Source organism: Podarcis filfolensis, assembly GCF_964270895.1.
Source record: "Podarcis filfolensis genome assembly, chromosome: 8".
NCBI classification, from domain to species: Eukaryota; Metazoa; Chordata; class Lepidosauria; order Squamata; family Lacertidae; genus Podarcis; species Podarcis filfolensis.
In genome coordinates, this window is record NC_139611.1 from 4,961,357 (window position 1) to 4,979,504 (window position 18,148).

The 18,148-nt window shown below is 43.2% G+C and overlaps 1 protein-coding gene across 1 annotated transcript; it reads right to left on the reverse strand.

Moving 5' to 3' along the window:
- Nucleotides 1–789: 789 nt before the first annotated feature.
- Nucleotides 790–18,054, reverse strand: GMCL1 (germ cell-less 1, spermatogenesis associated). Its single transcript, XM_083629497.1, has 14 exons — nucleotides 17,698–18,054; nucleotides 15,758–15,881; nucleotides 14,457–14,553; nucleotides 13,572–13,669; nucleotides 12,409–12,521; nucleotides 11,638–11,703; nucleotides 11,429–11,513; nucleotides 9,976–10,066; nucleotides 9,278–9,418; nucleotides 8,226–8,295; nucleotides 3,948–4,023; nucleotides 3,447–3,592; nucleotides 2,391–2,478; nucleotides 790–2,193 (listed from the first exon to the last, which is right to left on the reverse strand). Exons 1-14 carry the CDS (start codon nucleotides 17,931–17,933, stop codon nucleotides 2,065–2,067), a joined length of 1,560 nt encoding a protein of 519 aa, XP_083485623.1. The 5' UTR covers nucleotides 17,934–18,054; the 3' UTR covers nucleotides 790–2,064.
- Nucleotides 18,055–18,148: the final 94 nt, after the last annotated feature.

The window sequence follows — 18,148 nt, forward strand, 5'->3', positions numbered from 1 at the left end:
TTTTCCACCCAAAAAGTAAGGGGAAATGTCTGTGCGTCGTATGGAGTGAATGTGTGGTCGATCGCTGGCTCCCTTTCCGGCCCCAGCCTCTTGCCCAGGCCTCTATTTTTTAATGTTCTGCAGATGGAGGCTGTTTGTTTCCCCAGTGACATGTGACTGGCTGATTAGATTATCTGTCTGGAAACTGTAGAAACGGCTCCCTTTCCTTTCCTAAAGAAGTTACAGAACTGAGTTGAACCCCATAAAAACAGAATTTTTTCCCTTTGCAAAGTAAGCTCAACAACTTTGAGCTGATCCTCAAAAAACCGGGGCTTTTCTCCTTTGCAAAAGAAGCTGCACAACTGTGAGTTGATCCTCAAAAAACCGGGGCTTTCCCCCTTTCCTCCTCTAAAAACTAGGTGTGTCTTATGGAGCGAAAAATATAGTGTGGTGAAAGCAGATAGGAAGACCTTTATCATCTTCTTCTCTCACTTAGTGGAGTGGGAGCTGAATGTTGGAAGACTGAGGACCACCAAAAGGAAACGCTTCTTCATGCAGCACAGTTAAATCATGCTTACAAGGCATTCTGCTTATTTTTCAGACTCAGGCCCAGGCCCCCAACGCAAACCCCTAAAGAGAAACCAGTACCAGGCAATATAAATTGTGAATGGTTTATTCACAGTTTGCTAATATATTATAGCATACAAAGGGTATATGACAAAAACAAAGGCATAAATTCCACAGCAACCCCTTCCCTCCAATACGTACAGACTAAATCCACTTACATCTCACCTTTAATAGATCACTTAAAAAAAAAGTAAACAAAAAAGTAAACACCAACCAAAATATGAATGCTTTGACCTCAGTTCCTAATTTGGATTCTGCAATGTAGCTAAAAAAAGGGGGGGGTTCAAACACACTCAAGTTCCTGAGCATAACTAGGATGTAAACTCCCAATATTTGTGTAATGAAACTAAAATCACTTTTAAAAAATCTGTACATGGTATCCCAACAGCTCCAACAGAATGCTAGTGTAAACCTGTGTGTGGAAGGTAGACCATGCAGAGTTCTTCATAAGCCAAGCACTTTGAATACATATGCATTTTAACTACGGCACACCAGGTTCTGCTCCAGCCCCTACAGCCTTCCCAAGTGAGCTGAAAGGCCTGATCCCAAGAAGCCTCCTGCGCCCTTTAAGAGCTGCGTAAGGTTCAGAATTTCATAAAAATGGCTCTTCAAAGAACAAAGCTGTTCAAAACCATTTACCGTTCTTAAAGGCAGGAGCCCTTGGGTCTGGACTTTGCTACCCCACAAGCAGAGATGTGTCCAATCCTCAGCACTGGGGGATGGTCTTGTGTTTAAAACATGCAAGAAAGCATTCCCTCAATACTGGCATGACAGTCTGCAGAGAAACCTGTGCCTGGACTTTAGTTCAATGAAACCCATGTACCGGACCCACCTCTACTTCTATGTAATCCACAAAATGAACTTTAAAAATACATCCAATGTTGAAAAAATATAATCTTGAAAACAAAACTGGATATACATGTAAATATATATTATATTCCTCATTAGGAAATATTTACAAGTCCCAAATGCTAAATGAATTCTTTTTTTAAAAAAATTGCACAAATAAAGGGGTAATGGTGAACCCTGGTGCACAACCACTGAAGGCAGTGGAGTTTTATCAAGGCTATAACTGACCCTTAACATTTGCAAGTTCAGCCTGAAAAACAAAACCTAGAGGCATTACCCTACATGTTAGCCCACATGTAATTATCATGGATTTTACGGATGTGCTATTCACATTTAAGGAACATGTCCAGTTTAGTTAGCTGCATTTTTATCTTGTCTGAAACTGGCAAGAAACTGGTAATGATTCTCAAGTGTAGCCTTCCCTTTGGCTCTTTTAAGAGCCACAGGAAAAATGCCAAAATTATGTTGGAAACCTTTCAGATATGCATAGGAATGTACAGATAAGGGGTGGAAGCTGCATTTCTTCTGCTACAGTGTGTAAGGCCATTTTATTACTTTTCTCTCTGTGCAGCAAGGGCACTTGAAATAAAAAAGTCACGAGAACAAGTCTCAGCTTTCTAGGTTATCCAGCTGTCCCTCAGTCTCTGTCTTTTTCTCTGGGGACGTATACAGGAAGTTGCAGCAAATATATAGAGGGAAAACCAGCAGTCGGCTGTCCAAATTCATCACTACCTGTTCCTGAAAAGCAAAAGTAAAACTGTATTTTTTGTAACAAAGGAAACAATATTTCCCCCTTATAATTCAGAGAATTCATTCTGTCCTATTCTCTGTTCTTTTTCCTGCTGTTGTTCCCTGGAAACACTTTTCAAGGGAAGAAGAGCCAGTGTTTCCTTGCAGTAGCATTTGAAATGAGCCAAGGTGCTGAAAACACATACCTGATCTTTTTCAAGGGTTAATATCTGATATCCTGCTGTTCTACTACAAATAAGCTTCCCACTGCTATCAAAAGAAGCCAGACGCAACCTAAGGGCAGATAAAAAGTTACACTAAGCAAGCTGGAACCGATTTGGGAGAGGGGGGAATCAGAAGAACTGCTTGTATGGGTTTTGTTTGGTGGGGGTGGGGCCTTAGGAATGGCAGGTAGAGAAAAAATGCAAACTGGCATCTTTTATAGTCAGCATTACAGTTGACAGAAGCTATACAGTCTCTTCCAGTATAAAGGATGATATGAGGGAGGGAGGGAGGGAGGGAGGGAGGGAGGGAGGGAGGGAGGGAGGGAGGGAGGAAGGAAGGAAGGAAGGAAGGAAGGAAGGAAGGAAGGAAGGAAGGAAGGACAGAATCTCTAAAGCTGCCAGCAGACACTGGCGACCCTTACAATGGTAAATGTTGTGCCAGTGTTATTATGTTGGTATACATTTTGCCCCTAAACACAGGCTTCTACGGACTGGAATTGTCTGTATGACTTGGCAAGTGCCATAATATTGTATCTACAAACCACCTAGCAATTTCCCCACTATCTATATACAAACTGAAACCCAGGAGGAATTTGGGCAGAGGGGAGAAAGGGTGCCTTAATCCATTGCTCCCAAGTCATGCTCTTCATCTTTCTTTCCACGCTTGATCTTTCCTGCCTTTTCTCTGAAAAAACTGTGGGGTGGGGACAGCTTGGATACATGCTACCAAAGGATGCTAAATGGATATATTCCCCCCTCCCTTCCCTAGCACCCATATTTTGGGATGGAGAGAGGCTAACCCTAGTCAAGGAGCAGCAGCAAGGGGACTCTAATAAATCACACTAAAGGGCAATTTCTCAAAAGTTGACTCTTTAAACTCCTGCCAACAGCTAGGACGTGCAACACTGTCCTCTACAGTCAGAATTTTTCTCAGTGGCATCAGGGAAAAAGTACCCCCTCACTGCAGCAACACAGTATAGGGTGACCCTGAAACAGAGTCCGGGGGGAGATAAGCAGGCAGAACCTCAGTGCACTCACCTGAAAGCAATGTTCCTCCGGGGCTGCAAGCTGACTGAGCCACTACACGGCTGGTTCAAAGTGTTACGCTTGAAGACGATGTAGCGGTTGGTGTAAGTCACCAGCAGATCAAAGCCAAAGTTGAAACCTGTCCATCGCCAACAATACTTGAAGAAATAAAGGAGGTCATTGCCCCACATATAGTTACACACTAAACATATGCTTTAGTTTTACACCTGAATAGTTTGCCACAGATTTATTTTGATCTCAGTACAGGAAAACTGTAATATTCTATCAATAGGTTTATTGCTAAAAAAAAGCTCTATGGTGGCTGTTATCAACAGCAATGGCATGTTGGCATACCACCTGTATATCTAGATGTCAATTAAAGTACTTAAGACTCGTAAGAATTTGTTTAAAAAAACACTATTTGCATTATAACCCAATTTTCAGCAAACCACTCACAAAAATTGTTAACGAATTTCCCGCTTTGAAAGGGCATGGAAAAACACTTGTGCTTACGTCGCCATCCTTTGCAAGTTTCCTGCCACACCGCATGCTATTTGCTTCCAGCTCGTCCTTATTAATTTCTTGAGGCCTTTGGACATACAAAAGAGCCTTTTAAAAAAATGTCATCTTTTCAGATGAAAGAGAAAGAAAAATAGCCTGTGAAATCAGGTACATATGCAAATGTGTTGAAAACATTTCAGGAGGTTCTCCCTTCTGCTAGCATCAAAGTTCCTTGCTCATCCTTCAAAGCAGTGTTGGGGAATGAGTGTTCGGACCCCTGGGCGGACACCTGTGGGGTAACTCAAGGCTTTGTCCTCTCCCCCATGCTTTTTAACATCTATATGAAGCTGCTGGGAGAGATTATCAGGGGATTTGGGCTCGGTGTTCACCAGTATGCGGATGATACCCAGCTCTAGTAAAGGTAAAGGGACCCCTGACCATTAGGTCCAGTTGTGACCGACTCTGGGGTTGCGGCGCTCATCTCGCTTTATTGGCCGAGGGAGCCGGCGTACAGCTTCCGGGTCATGTGGCCAGCAGGACTAAGCCGCTTCTGGCGAACCAGAGCAGCACACGGAAACGCTGTTTACCTTCCCGCCGGAGCGGTACCTATTTATCTACTTGCACTTGATGTGCTTTCGAACTGCTAGGTTGGCAGGAGCAGGGACCGAGCAACGGGAGCTCACCCCATTGAGGGGATTTGAACCGCCGACCTTCTGATCGGGAAGTCCGAGGATCTGTGGTTTAACCCACAGCGCCACCCGCATCCCTACTCTATCCTACCCAGCTCTACTTCTCCTTTAAAGTGGAACCAATGAATGTGGTGAACATTTGGTGTGTCTGGAGGCGGTTGGACAATGGATGGTGGTAAATGGATTCAGGCTGAATCCTGACAAGGCAGGATTCAGAAGTAGGCAGAAGTACTGTTTCTGGGGTACTGGGGGCAAGCAGGTGGGGGGGCTTCCTGGGCCTGAATGCGGTAACAGGTGTGCAGCCTGGGGTCTTTATGAATTCAGCTGTCCATGGAGGTGCAGGTTAATTCTGCGTCCAGGGTGGCTGTCTTGCTCCACCTGATACGCTGGTTGAGACCCCACTTGCCTGCGCACTGTCTTACTTTTTAATGGTTGGTATTTTATTATGTTTTTAATATTTTGTTGGGAGCCACACAAAGTGGCTGAGGCAACAGAGTCAGATGGGTGGCATATTAATAATAAAACGATTATTAAATTATTATCAGTCTGATCCATTCCTTACAATAGACCAGGATAAGATTGCTACTGAGCCGTCTTGTGCTGGTAGAGGCCAAAGATTATGCAGGTAGATCAGCTTCTTGCAGGATACTGCCAGCACAAGGGAGAAAACTAGTTGGGTGACAGTGATGTTGTGGTAGGAAGGTTTTCAGCCTAGTCTGATCTTGCTCAGAATTCACTTTCGACCCTTTCATTTGTATAACATTACACAAGTGTAAGACTAAGTAAAAACACTCCTGCTAACCAATGCAGAATGCTTACGACCCTCCAGGCTGGCCTAGTTCCAGTGGAGGGGAGTCCAACAAAGCGAGTAGATGAGTACAGCACACACACCAGGAGCAGAAGCACCCCAAGAAACAAACACAGTTCTCACATTTACATATTTTACAATATTATATCCTACCTATTTGGACTCAACAATGAGCCTTACCATTAAAATTGTGAGTTATGCAACCATTACAACAAAAAAACTAAAAATTTGAGTGTGTCGAGATCAATAAGAACAGGAGTGAGAACCATCACAACAAGGGAGCTACATCACTAACCCTGAATCTGCAGAACTACAATTCCACAAGTAGGAACTTGGCAATGGGGAACGTTGGTGAAATGGTGCTTGGTACAAACAGAAGAACTGCCAGTCAAGGCCAATAAAGTAGGAAGGACAGATGACCAACACTTGTGTTATCAGAACGCTTACAGCTACTCTGCCTATCATGCACTTTGAGGAGTCACAATTCCATCCTTACCACTGGAGGTTGCAACAACAAAGAACTTAAGAGTTAAGCAGATGGGGGTGGGGGTAATAGCTCAAAATACGCCCCCTTATTTGAGGGATCCCATAGCGTACTTCCCTCCCTTTACTCCTAACCTCTGGTTCCTGCTCTGTAACAAGTCATTGATCCATAAAAGGACCCCCTCCCTTTTATCCCATGCCTGCTAAATTTATTCAGTCTTTGAAGAAGTACTCTTCAAAAGCTTTTCAGAAGTTTTAGCATAGCGAGTTCTTCTTCTTCTTTGGCGATCCCTCATAGCTGAGTAAGATTGTCTTCCATGAACACGGTCTTAACAGTGAGTCTGTAAGTGACTGTGGAGGGTTGTATCCAATTAACCACTACTCGGAGCAGACCCAATGAAATTAAATGGACCCAAGTTAGGCACACCTGTTCATTTCAATGGGCCTACTACAATTATGACTAGCACGGAATACAACGCATTCCAGCTGATGGCTGGGTTCCCTTCTGGGCACTGCATGCCAGAGAGTGAAGTAAAAGCAACACACACATAATTCGCACAAACCACACATATACATGTCCTACTTGTGCATTCCCTCCATCCTTGTCTGATAAGTTTCATAATAAACCAACTTCAAACAACAGGTTACAGAGCTGGCTGATTAAATTAAACTTTGCTTTACGCAAGGAAGCTGGTTTGTACATAATGCTAAGCTGAGGCTCTTTTAAAAGTTAAATTACACTTGGCAGAAGTCCTCCTTTTGGCTGTGTGAGGAGGAACAGGAGGAACACACAAGCCCAAGAGCAACCTCAGGTTTGTGGAGGCTCATCCACGTAGCCAAAACCAAGGCTTAGCATTCTGTGCAGCTCAGATCACAGTCTAAAATCTATGAAACAAATGTGTATATATATACACACACACATACACACACATATCTTGGGCAGCATAAAAGCTTAGGCAGGAAACCTTTCGTAGGTAGAAAGCAAATAACTTAAAACTGTAAATGACATATTGCAGAAGTTACTACTGAAAAGTTGGAATTCTGGATATTATCTTTTCTGACCATGTATTTAGAAAACTTTATCCTGCTTCTCTCAAACTGAAATAATTCAGTTTAATGATTTGCTTGTTTCAATGCACTGTGCCTCAGTACTGAGTATCTTTGTTATAGACTGAAGCTGCATTCTACATAATCAGGCCACTGGTTGATCTAGAGCAGTTAGAGAGTAAATGCCATTAGAACTCAGAGAGACTAACTTCTGGGTGAATATGCACAGAGGACTGGACTGCAAAGGTACTGCTGGGCATTTGATTTTGGAATCTGTATACTGCCTCGTTTAAGCTAATAGGCAAATGGCTAAAAAGGGCAACACCTACAAAGAGTGTGAATCAGTGCAATTCTTTATGGGGAAGGTTTGGGAAATGTTTTTTAAATAAAACAAAAACAAAGCTACATATGTGAAGGGCAAGCTTCAAATTCATGAGCATCAAGATTAAAGCACACAGAGAAAGGCAAGTTCTTTCCCAAAGAAAGCATTGCTTACAGGATCAACTTGAGTGGCCAAACGTTTGACGCTCATGAAGTTTACATTTGTACTATGAAAGCTGCTCTCTACAACATAAAAGCACAACCAACCCCTAACATCACAACCAGTTATGTAACATCTTCAGCAAAGTGTGTGAAATGGCTTTCATTCATATCATAATGTAAAAGCCAACTTAATGTATTAATTTTATTAAATAAACTTCAACTGCACTAAAAATAAAAGTCACAGAACCAGGCCTCCAGAAATCCACTCATTAAGGTGCACATAGCAACAGAATTTCTCTCAAGTACTCTGCAAATTGCAGAAGCATTGAATTTTCGCTGTTTTGGCTTTACAGAAGGAACACACAGTGCAAGCAATGCTGAAAAGGCCCTGGGCTACTGGAAACCAAGACTAAGCTTGTTCCCTAAATCTCTAGGACATACAGAAGCCTCAGGGAGAGGGGCAGGGTCCTTTCATCCTTTGCACCAGGCTTTGGAGAATGAAAAAAGCAGCCACTTCCCTCTTTTCCAACACTGCCATAGGCATGATCAGATGACTCTGGGAATGATGGCAACACCAAGCATCTGTTGAACACATAAAGCCAAAATTTCTGGGCTGCTGCAGATAGCCACCCCCAAAAGACTGGAACTCTTAAATTTAAAATGTTAAATTAGCCACACTTTGTTTTTCTCTTTCATTGTGAGAGCCACATTCTGAGATGCCTGTACCGGAGAAGGGGGTGCACTAACAAACTTATAGGAAAAGGGGTGTGCTATACATACCCAATGTCATTGTCTTGTTCTGCTCTGAGCATGGCAAACCACTGCTGTTTGTAAACAGAGGACAGCCATTCTAAAATTTAAAAAAATCAAAGTGGGTCTTTTACAGATGGGGAATATAAGTTAAGCAGCACTTTAAAAAGTCTTATAACTTACACAAATCTATGCATGTTGCTAAACTATAGGATCCCACCACTCTGCACTAAACGATTCAGCTAGTGTGATAGAAGTAAAGAAAAAGAAGGGGGGGCAGTCCACTGTTTGAAAGAACACGCGCGCACACACACACACACACACACTACTATGGTTAAAATGAAAAATGGTCAGTCATTAATTTGCACCTAGGTAATCCAGTTTCAGCTAAGACCTTACCTGGAATGGTTTCTATAAAATTTGGTGCTCAGAGTATTTAATTCATCCATCCTTTTTGCCACTTCAGTCCAATTTAAACAGGCCTCAGTTCCAAATCACTAATTTCCTCTCATCTCAACATTTGCCAGTTCACCTCATTCTCATGCCCCTTCAGCTTACCTTTCTACCATTAAATCTCACTCAGTTTAGTTTTGCATTTTTCTGTAAAATCTTCCACCTTGTCATGTTGACACAAAACCCCAGTTCCTCCCAACAACTTCCAGAGAGCGCCAAAACTTTCTTGTTTACTAAACTAGAATAAACTCTACGGCGACAATCGCATGGCGGCATTCCCAAGACATGCAGAAAACACAAGCCTAGAACATACTGCAACCAAATAAGCCTTTCACTTATGACATTCGCCACATATGGAATGTGAGCCCAGGACGTTCTATGGCTACGGAAGCGTTTTCACCAGTCCCTGCATTTTGAGGGGATGGGGAATGGTATTCCTAATCCTTCCATTAGAGATCCTGCAATCCTGCATTAAGCTGTGGGAATCCTTTGCACCCAAACCCCACTTGATCCACACCACTTTCACATTAGTAAATTGGATCTGAAACCCCTCAGCATGCCCACATATTCAGTCCTGAACCCACCTTGTCTGCGGCCAAGAGGGAAAGAGAGAGCTGCTCCAATCTTACCTGCAGGTATCAGACCATCTCGCTCAACAATTTTTGCTGATGCCAGATCGCTGACTATGTACTGCAGCCGTAAGTGTCTGAAAACTGCCAAGAATGCACTTCCTGGTTCTGATTCCAAGAATGAGATGCCATCCCCAAAATCTGCAATGTGATAATAAGCAAGCCGTTACGAGTTCAAAAACTTTTTTCTTAAGCTTGCACAGTTGAATTGGCCCTGCCCCTCCTCCCAGATCTGCTCTGGGGGATCACTCAACCCTCTGTAGCCAAATTCGGGGGCTTTGGCAGCACACATCAAGAGAAGTGCTGTTGCACTCACAGAAGTCATTCTGCTAACAATGACGTCATTGGATTCCACCCAAACGATTTATGGTCAATTGTACAGTAGCAGAAAGTGGGAAATGCATTCTGCAGGCAAAGCTGAAAAATATCAGACTTTCCTTTAAATTGGAACAATTTTATTTTCATTCACTCAATTTAATTTCGCCTGTTTTAATACAACTAGATCCTGCTCTTTTTATGTGCTCAGGATAACACATAGAACTATGGATTATGAAGCTAAATAAAGGATAAATGCTTTCCAGCCCACATTAAATAGGCCAACTGCGTAGTAACATCTTCAAGGTACATCTTGCACAAAAAAATGATTTTAGATTTCCAACATGCACAGTCATTCACAAACTCTAGAGCTGCACAAATACCTTTTTTACGCTTGGAAAACCAAACATCTGCTTCATTTAAAAGGTGCTTTAGAGATCCATTCCAAGAAGGCACCAGTTGAAGGAACATCCACTGGATAAAAGTAAAATGGTGTAAGTTTAAAATTTTCCATTGGAACATTTTTCAATCAGTGTGAAAACACACACACACCCTTTTATAAGCAGCTCCATTTACACGCATTCAATATGAGTGTGACAATGTTTACGCGCACTGTGCCGAACCTTGAAGTAACCCAGAAACATCATAACGACATCTCTGAAACGCTATTAAAAGAGTGGAAAGGGGGGCAGGGCAGAAGCAGAATGGGGGGTTTGCAGGCTTTCTCAATGGGTTCCAATTACAGTGTCACCTTGGTTCTCAAACGCCTTGGTTCCCAAACGCTGAAAACCTGGAAGTAAGTGTTCTAGTTTTCGAATGTTTTTCAGAAGCCAAATGTCCAGTGTGGCTGTTGGCTATTGTTTCCAGGGTGCCTGCACCAATCAGCTGTGCCTGGGTTTTCGAAAATTTCGGAAGTCAAATGGACGTCCGGAATGGATTAAGTTCGATGCTTGGCGCTTTTGTTTTTGCTATTTACCATATTTTTCGCTCTGTAAGACGCACCAGACCACAAGACGCACCTAGTTTTTGGAGAAGGAAAAGAAGAAAAAAAAAATATTCTGAATCTCAGAAGCCAGAACAGCAAGAGGGATCGCTTCGCAGTGAAAGCAGCAATCCCTCTTGCTGTTCTGGCTTCTGGGATAGCTGCGCAACCTGCATTCACTCCATAAGACGCAAACAAATTTCCCCTTACTTTTTAGGAGGGGAAAAGTGAGTCTTATAGAGCAAAAAATACGGTATTTTGTGTTTTTGAGGCCTTTTTGGTTAATTTGTTTTTGTGACTGTGTGGAACCCAGTTCAGCTACTGATTGATTTATAGTGTGACTGCGGAAATGGATAAAAGTCCCCCATCCAAACAATGACTATCATCAGTGCAGGTAAGAAAAATAATAATTTAAAATTTTATTTTATAGTACAGTACGTTGATTATTGCTTTCATTTTATGGATCAATGGTCTTGTTAGAGAGTAAAATTCATGTTAAATTGCTTTTTTTAGGGGTTGTTTTTAAAAGTCTGGAACGGATCCGTTTTGCATTACAGTACTTTCTAGGGGAAAGCGCGCCTTGGTTTTGGAACACTTTGGTTTTGGAATAGACTTCCAGAACGGATCAAGTTTGAGAACCAAAGTACCACTGTATACACGATTTCACTGATGCACATGGTGCCTTCGACATTAATTGCCTTGTAAACAAGGGCTGCCTGTACTAGAAATAAGAATGTTTTATGACACAGCAGCACCTGGACCAGAGCAACTGTGGATTAAGCCTGGTTTGGTGCAAATCCACCATTAGGGCACCTGTTTCACACAAACAGGACTATCGGGGCCTTGGTTACTACCTTTTTCAGAGCAGTGTACACATCCATCTCCACTTGCATGACAAACAGGTTAGAGGAACTGATCAGCTGTTTCATGAGGTTTATACTGGAACAGAAGACATGGCACATGAAATGTCAAGGTAATGAACAGATTCGTTTAAATTTGTATAATTTCAGGCCAAACATCTCTCAGTATCTCAGTTAATCCAAGATAGCTGAAATCTCAATACCTGAGTTCTTTGACGAGTTCCACACACTGGTGTGTCATCAGGTTGTTTAAGAGCCATTCAAGGCACCTAGATTTAACATATATCAGTCTTATCAGAGTGCACAGAAAGATGATTTCCTCAAACAATTAAGCATCTAGAAGAACATTTTAAACAACTTGCAGAGTAGATACTTGCTCCGTATTACCAAACATCACCATATACCATGAAGTCCCCACATGCAATGCCCGCCCACCCTGCTATAATCCCCTTCACTCCCACCATGGATCTTACATTCCCATTGCATCCAACAATATAAAGCAGGCTTCCTCAAACTCAGCCCTCCAGATGTTTTTGACCTACAACTCCCATGATCCCTAGCTAGCAGGACCGGTGGTCAGGGATGATGGGAATTGTAGTCTCAAAACATCTGGAGGGCTGAGTTTGAGGAAGCCTGATATAAAGTATCACTCTGAGCCTGTGTCATCCTTCCAATTTTCTGATTCCCGGATACCACAGCCCACAATACTCAAAGTCCCAATTGCACTGTATTGGGCAGAAATGTTTTCAGAATGTCAAGCCTACTTTTACTTACCTAAAACTTATTTTCTATAAGAACATACATATCCCAAAGAACATACTTTTCAGAGTAATGTACAAAACAGGAAGATGAAAGAATGCCCATGAAGGAGCCACATTAGCTGCTTCCCAAAGCGATTCCAAGGGGAATCACTCTATTTTTAGAAATGCCTTCTCATTAGATAAAGCTCATTTCAATGCAAAGAAGATACTTGCTTTTTTTTCAGGGAATCTAATCCATATGTTCCTGCAGAATTATAATAGCTGCACACAGTTTTTGCATTAATTGTTTCCTTCATTGTCTCACCACATTGCTGTATTAAGCCATCCTGAAAATACACAATGACAGAAAAAAATCTCCAATGCCTAAATAGTATATGTAATCTGCTTCCCAGAATAGTCTAGGGAGAAGGTGAACTCAGTAGATAAAGTATTGATAATACCCAAAAGCCTGGAAGAAACCTATATATACCTCCAGTTTAATCATCGTTCACTTGCCCCCACTTTGGAACATAAGAAACTATTTATGCCAAGTCAAACTAGTTATTGTGTGCATGAACTGCTAGCAGCAGTCCAAAAAGACACTTTTCTAGCTTTCCTACGTGAGAGCCCTTGGAACAGGAGCAGGGAACCTGCAGCCCTCCAGGTGCTGTTGGTCCACTATTCTCAAATCCCTAGACCTTGACCATGCTGGCTGGGACTGAAGGAAAGCTGGGAGTCCAACACCAACTGAAGGGCCACAGGTTCCCCACTGCTGCCTTAGAGGGATTGAACATACAACCTTTGAGCACGTATATTGCATATATAATACAGAGAAGCAGCAGAAGATGGAAATTTTTAACAGGAAAAGTTACAGGGCATTCATAAAATGTTCAGCTTTGCATAATGAAATGAGTCTTCTTACATATTATCATCATTTATATTTGGATCCCTTTTGTCAGGAAAATGACGAATAAAGCAACTTACAAAAATAGTATGAACACAAATCTGTTGTAACATACACAGTCAACAAAAGCCTAAAAACACATCTATACAAATTAAAGACAGGTCTCACAGATCCTGCCCCACAAATCTCGGAAAACCCTCAAAATGAAAGGCCACCAGCCCAGGTAAAACAAAAAGGTTTTACCCAGGTGTCTAAAACATATAAAGAAGGTGCCAGCATGCCTTGCTAGGGAGAGAATTCCACAAGCATGGAACCACCACTGAAAAGGCCCCTTCCCATGTTGCCACCCCCTAGACCACCTATGGAGGGGGTTCACAGAAAAGGGCATCGGATGATGACTGGGTCTTTTACCAAGTTAAACATTTTACAAATGCCCCATAGCTTATAAACTGAAGGGGGAGGGTGCCAAATAAAGGTAGCCATTTCTACTTACCAATTGCAGCATGCTGGCTGCTGCTAGGAGTGCAATGACTCTGCTGGGATTTATTAACACTTCATCTCGATAAAGTGACCCAAATGCTACCTGTAAGGCTGGGAAACAAGCATCCCATCAAAGCAAATGTAGAGGATTAAACACACAGTTAAATTATTAGTGTTTTTAGTTAATTAATTCCTTTCCATCCAACGCAAGTGTTCAAAGTGATGTTTAAAAATGTAATGTCCGGAAACCCTCTAAGAACTTTCAACGCATCAACAACACTTAAGAAAGCAAAACAAACTGCAGAACTAACAACTAAGAAACTTGGAGGAGTATATCCTGTGCAGGAAAATCAGTCAAATGCATTAAGAAGTATTAAGCAGCAGGGAGAAGCTGCTGAGAAGCCAAACCGCTCAACAGAAACAGCTATTATGACAGGTCGGGAACATGACAAATATAAAATCCTACGTTACGCCAATGATCCATAATAGCCAACCTAACCTAAAACTAAGGGGGAACTCTTAAGTCACTGGAACAGAGTAGGCAGACTTTAGCAAACAACTGTTTGCTACAGCAACAAATAAAAAAACAGATTTTCAAATGCTCTGCTCCTTTGTAATAAAAATTCTGGTGGGAGTGGGACAGTTCATCTTGTGTTTTTAAGTTTTAAAGAAGTCCCAAGGTGCCTGGCTACTTTCTTTAACACTGCTCCCAAATGGAGGAACCCATTTTCTAATGAGTTCTCTAGAATCTTCTCCCAACACATTCCCCAAATTTCCAACTGTAAATGTGATTCAAATAATGTTTTAATAAACAACTTTTGATAATTAAAAAAAAATCTTAGCTGACTTGACAAGTACCCACGTCTTCTGTAAAAAAGGAACATCATCCTTTGCTTACCTTCTACATCAATATTCTGATCAGGAATTTCCAATTCTATTGTATCCATTTCCGATTCCCTCCAAGAACCGCTGAACATACTCGAAAAGTAGCCAGACTACAAAAAAAAAAGACCCTGAATTTAATTCAAATGCTTAAAATGTAAGAATATATGCAAATTAATATGGTACAAAGTAAGTCCATATCAGGAGGCATTATGGCAGATCTCTTCCATTCCTAATAAATTTCAAGCAAATTCTTCATTAGCCTTTATTTCAAGCATGTTTGATCTCTAAAGTATCAGTCTGAACACTCTCAACTTTATATGCCATGGTTTATGACACCAGAAACGAGTGTTCAGACTATGTAGTACCCACCACCCCATGTACCTACTCTAGTGTTTGATCCTAGTTAAAGCAAGCTATGGTTTCCCATTATCTCTGAAATAGATTCAGGAACAGAAACCAGGATCAAACAAGGCTTTCATTCCTGGTTAGTACATCACCATTAAGTCACAACTTCCTGTTTCAGGAGTAACGGAACACTGGTTTTAACCAAGTTTGGACAAAACACAACTAAGATTATGAATCGTTTTATCCAAACAAACCTACCAACTGTAAAACAAGAGGGGGAAGAAGTAATTAAAATAATATTGAATACTGCCTGAAATTTGAACAAAAACTCCCATGGGCAGCAATTTAGAAGGGTACTGGAAAAGGAACCACATGCAAGACATACAAATAGATGTACAAGGGTGGTCTCATGCTACAGACATACATACATTGCTGTATCCATACAAAGTTAGGTGTAGGTAAATTAACACACACATACACACACCATGTAAGTATACCTTTTCATTAAAATGTAATTCATATAAAACTAGAAATAGCTAGTTTTCCATCCAAGGAAGTGAAAATTACTGCTCTACTAGAACTTTCCATCACAGCAGGAGGTGACCCCATTATGAGATGCTATCACTCACAGAAGTTTACCTGAGAGATCAAAAGAATAAAGTCTATTTGTACAGTAGTATATTCCCTTTGACAACCTTATTTTTTCCAAGGGAAACAATATGTTATGTTTAATTTATTCAAGCTAAGCTAAAGTATGCTTTGTTAGCCATTAATGTACACCTCACTGCTGCTCTTGAGAATTCTGGACATAGCGGCAGGCAAGGGATAAAGAGAGTGTGTCTAACAGCACTATCCCCTGCATGCTTACTCAGAAACAAGTTCCACGGAGTTCAGTGGGACTTGCTCCCTAATAAAGGTATTTAGAATTAGAGCCCAAGATCTGCCTGGAAAAAAATATTTTATTCTTACCTGACATAAGTATATCTTGTGCAAGTTCCATTCTTCTCCCAGAGCACAAATCTTAATATCACTGTTTTCACCATTTAGAAATAAAGTCTGATATATATACTTGGAAGTGCTTTTTAATTTTTTCCTGTATTAAGGGGGGGAAAAACAAGTGTTGAATTCCAGCACATAACACTAAACATAACATTTTGAAAGCTTGTTGGACAGATGAACCTTCCTTGCAAGCATCCCATTGAACCAATTTGATCCATTTTCCATGGTTTTTACCAAAGTCAATGGTTACAAGGTTGGTTTCAAGTTACATTTTGTTTAAGGAAGCCCACAGTTATCCCAACATCATGCTTCTTTATGAGCTGAAGCAATCAGGAGTAATTCATGAGCCTTCTAAAAAAGCCTTTAAAAAGTGGATACTACAGAGCATATCCCGGCTCAGCCAATGCCATTTACTGAGCCTTTACCTGCCTGGAAGCTCTCATAAGGGACATATTTTTTTTGCATTATCAGCTTCATCCTGCTGCTGAGGATCACATCTAGTTTAGCTTTAAAACACAGGCTCACCTAAGGCGCCAGGAATGTATGTCATTTACCTACTTTTAAGATGTTGCCAGGCATGTGCATGTTCTGTTGGAACTTCTGTTCCTGCTATAATAATGCTTGAATCTGCAAAATGGGACGGCCAGTAGCTCAAAAGTAAAGCATGTGCTTTGCCTGAAGAAGGGCCAGGGTCCAATCCCTGCTGGGATCTCCAGGTACAGCTTGGGAGAGACTTCCTGTCTGAAACCTTGGAAAGATCCTCTCAGTCACTGTAGGCCAGTGGTTCCCAGAGGGGGCAGAGAAATTGCTAGTGGCAGGCACTATGCGGCATGGCAGGTGGCTGCTGGTAGAGCAAATGACTAACAGATTTTGACAAGCTGATGCCACTGGGTCACATTTGGTTGAATTAATTCATCCTCTCTCAAACTTGGCTCCCCAGATGTTGTTGGACTACAAATCCCATCATCCCTGATCACTGGTCCTGGTGTGAGGTGTGATGGGAGTTGTATTCCAACACCTGGGGACCCAACTTTGAGAAAGGCCAAAATAATTAAACTAAACAGTTTTAACTGGGTTTTGAATTAATATGCAATCAGTTGTTACTATTTTAAATTTTGTGGCGTTATCTTCCTCAGTGAGGCGTGCGATATTCTGAATAATGGGGGGCACGGGGACGAGTTTATGGTGGTAAGGTAAAGGTAAAGGGACCCCTGACCATTAGGTCCAGTCGTGGCCGACTCTGAGGTTGTGGTGCTCATCTCGCTCTAATAGGCTGAGGGAGCCGGCGTACAGCTTTCGAGCCATGTGGCCAGCATGACTAAGCCGCTTCTGGCAAACCAGAGCAGCACACGGAAATGCCGTTTACCTTCCCACTGGAGTGGTACCTATTTGTCTACTTGCACTTTGACGTGCTTTTGAACTGCTAGGTTGGCAGGAGCAGGGACCGAGCAACGGGAGCTCACCCCGTCGCGGGGATTCAAACTGCCGACCTTCTGATCGGCAAGTCCTAGGCTGTGTGGTTTAATGTTTGGGAACCACCGGCCTTGTAGAAAGCACTGAGCAAGATGGGCCGATCATAGAATGGTAGGAGTTGGCAAGGTCCCGAGGATCATCTAGTCCAACCTCCTGCAACGCAGGAATAGCAACGGCCTGACTCGATATGAAGCGGCTGCCTCGGTTCCCCGGAGGGGGCTGCAGGAGGCCGATGACCCCCCCTCGCCCCCTGCAGCCCAGCGCAGTTCCCCGCAGCGGCCCCGCTTGCTCCGCAGCCCCTGGCCCTCGGAGGCTGGCTGCCTCGGACGCTGGACGCCTCAGCCGGGTCCTCCAGGAGCCTGCTCAGTCCCCGCAGGGCGGCATCCTGAGGCAGCGAGTCCCGCAGGCGAACGCGCCGCTGCCCTGAGGCGAAGTACCTCCTCGGGGTGTTGAGCAGCCGCTCCTCCCGCTCGCTCTCGTCGTCGCTGTCCGTGTCGCTCGGGTACGCGCCCAGGTCGCCCCGCTTCCTCTTGGCGGCGACGGCAGCCCCGCCTCGGCCTCCGACGCCCCTCAGGCCCGCCGCCGCCACAGCCCCCGCCGGACCTTCGCCGTGCGGGGCAGCGGCGGCCGCCGCCGGCCGACCCCGCCACGCCCTGCTGCTCAGCAAGCCCATGGCCGCTCGCCTGCCTCCTCCTCATGGGGCCCGCGCCAAGGCCGCGGCCGCCGGCGACTCAACGACCAGCGGCAGCAACGGCCGCCGCCATTATAGCCACGGCGGGCGGCCGACGCACGGCGCATGCGCCGCAACGGCACACGCCACAGTCCCGGCTGGCCCCCACAACAACACAACGCGCCTGCGCGGAGCCTTTCGCTGCCGTACGCCTGGCA